The sequence below is a fragment of the Mastomys coucha genome, unplaced genomic scaffold (assembly GCF_008632895.1).
Source record: "Mastomys coucha isolate ucsf_1 unplaced genomic scaffold, UCSF_Mcou_1 pScaffold8, whole genome shotgun sequence".
NCBI lineage: Eukaryota > Metazoa > Chordata > Mammalia > Rodentia > Muridae > Mastomys > Mastomys coucha.
The window spans coordinates 60,653,528-60,656,019 of NW_022196914.1; the positions used below are offsets into that span (position 1 = coordinate 60,653,528).

Sequence of the window (2,492 nt, forward strand, 5' to 3'; positions counted from 1 at the left end):
GGAGGCAGAGGCAGGCAGATTTCTGAGTTCCAGGCCAGCCTGGTCTACAGAGTTCCAGGACAGCCAGGACTACACAGAGAAACCCTGTCTCAAAAAACAAACAAAGAAAAAAGAAAAGAAAGTTTTCTTTCTAAAGCTGCCAAAAACTAAACAAGGCAGTCCTAAAAATAGTAAACTATCTATGTTCAAGGAAATGGTTGGAACTAGGGATCATCACATTAGGGGGGCAGGGAACAAATACCACATTTTCTCTCATATGCAGAATCTAGATTATATGTACAATTTAGGGACATGAAAGTATAAGGACTATTTGGAAAGAGAAAAGGAGACAGCAAAAGAGTGGAGAGGAGATAAGAGGATTACGTATACAGATATAATGAAATTTATTATTTTGTAAAATTAGTGTATAGTAATTGTATTTTGTTGTAGTGATGGTAGGTTTTTTTTTTTTTTTTTTTTTTTTTTTTTTTTTTTTTTTTTTTTTTTTTTTTTTTGAGAAGGGGGTCTCACTTTGTAACTCTGGCTGTCCTGGAGCTGCCTTTGTTGATCAAGCTGGACCCAAACTCACAAAGATTCACATGTTTCTGCAATATGTGCTTTACATGCTTTCAGCCTTTCAGGGTTTGGACACCCCTTACCACACAGCTATCTGATTTCTAGTTAACATTCCCCAGCCCAAAATGACTTCCATCCTACACATCCATGCCAAATACTTAAAATACCACATAAACAACTTAGTGTTTCTGAGTTAATTTCTTCCCCAGCGAATAACTGCTGGTTCTATGAACAATTCAGATGTTATCTGTATAGGCTTAGAAGCCATGAAACCGATTTAAATTTTCCAGTTTTGAGATTCACAAGTTATAAGTTGCTTCCTTGGCTTGGGGGAAACTCCTCAATTCCAAGAAAAGCTATGTAAAGACATTGTGGGATGTGCATTTATTTTTAATATAACTATTAAAAGGAAGAGTGTAAACATGGCCTAGTACTACCGTGCTAAGGTAGTTCCTAAAAAGTGGCTGCTACAAGACCCCTAAGGAATATACTAGCCATGCAAACACGAGGACCCCTAACTTCGTGATTACAAAGCTGCCAAACAGGACTCGGGCATTTATAAACTGTGCAAGCGACAATGCCTTGTGGGATTTTGAGAATCACTGATTTCAGTGACACATAAGGCCAGTGCCAGTCCTAAAAGTGAACTAAAATCTCATTGGAACGACTTCTTTCTGCAAACTTCACAGGACCCTGTTGAGTCCCAGAATGACGCCTGAAGCTGAAGAGGAAAGAACAGCAGCGATCCAAGCGTGCCCACCCTCCAGCCGCCGCTGACTCCCAGGCAGGAGGGTGAGCAGGCCTCCAGAACGCTCGCTTAACCTACCTGATAGGTGGAGGAGCCCGAGTCAGGCTGGGTACCCAGTCGAGCCACCGAGTCCCCGTGATAGGCGCGCTGCCGGAGTACAGCGGCCCGACTGCAGGGCCGCAGAGCTGACCTCAGCGCGCCCCACATTGCGATGGCAAGCACCCAAAAGAGAAAGAGACCGGTCCTGTAGCTCGGTTCTGCAGCTCTGGGCCGCTGCCCCTCTACAGAGTCCTTGCACCACCAGCCCTGGCCCACCAACTCCCAGGCCAGCCCCTCACACGTGCCATCACAGGCCACCTCCAATTGGTCCGCGCAGCACGCCACGCCTCCCGACTCCGCCAATGAGGAGCAGACGAGCAGCTGCGCGTGTCCGGGTTCCATCTGGAGCCCAGGAGCACTGGGCTGAGAAAAAGCGACCTGGTAATTGGCTGCTGTCCTGCTGAAGCGTTTGTCACAGGCATGCACACGCCTCTGGCCCATGCACTGCAGAGCTTCAGCACATCTGATCATTTGTAGAATGAGATAGATTGTTCACAGTAATAAGGATTAAAAATACTATGCGAAGTGCCTTAGTGTTGTTTTGTTTTCACTCACACACCTTATTGAATACTTACATGTTACTACAGCATGCTTGCTTAGAGGAGCAAAGTAAAAGCGTCAGGAAGGATGAACAAGCTAAAGAGAGGGTCGGCTATGCCCTAGGAGGAAATGTGGTTCTAGACTTTAAAGGTGCTGTAAGAAAATAGCACCCTAATAAAAGCCAGACTGGGTAGAAACACAAGATAACTAAGATGAGAGCCAGGCTTGGTCACTCAGCTCTTTCTCCCTTGGGGACCATGGACTCTACTACTCAGCAGCTTCAAGAAAGAAGCCTGACCCATGGAAAACTATGGTAAACCAATTGATAGAAGACTTGTCAAAAGTTTCTGTAGCTTACTGAGAGAAGAGTCCATAGCTTACTAAATGAAGAATTTAGAGGCCAGTGTGAGCATCAGAATGAGACACCGTCTGAAACAAAATGTTTTAACATGAATTTTGAAGACACTGTCATCATACAGTGTTGGGCTGAGAGGATGGCTAAGTGGTAGAATGCTTGCCTAGAATGCAAAAGGCTCTAGGCTCCATCAAT

General features: G+C 44.9%; 1 protein-coding gene across 1 annotated transcript in view; it reads right to left on the reverse strand.

Moving 5' to 3' along the window:
- Window positions 1–1,631, reverse strand: part of Mccc2 (methylcrotonoyl-CoA carboxylase 2) — a 78,488-nt gene extending 76,857 nt beyond the window's left edge. Inside the window, exon 1 of the mRNA XM_031360083.1 lies at window positions 1,382–1,631. Coding sequence (XP_031215943.1) covers window positions 1,382–1,510 — 129 coding nt within the window. The 5' untranslated portion in view covers window positions 1,511–1,631. The remainder of the gene's footprint in view (window positions 1–1,381) is intronic.
- Window positions 1,632–2,492: the final 861 nt, after the last annotated feature.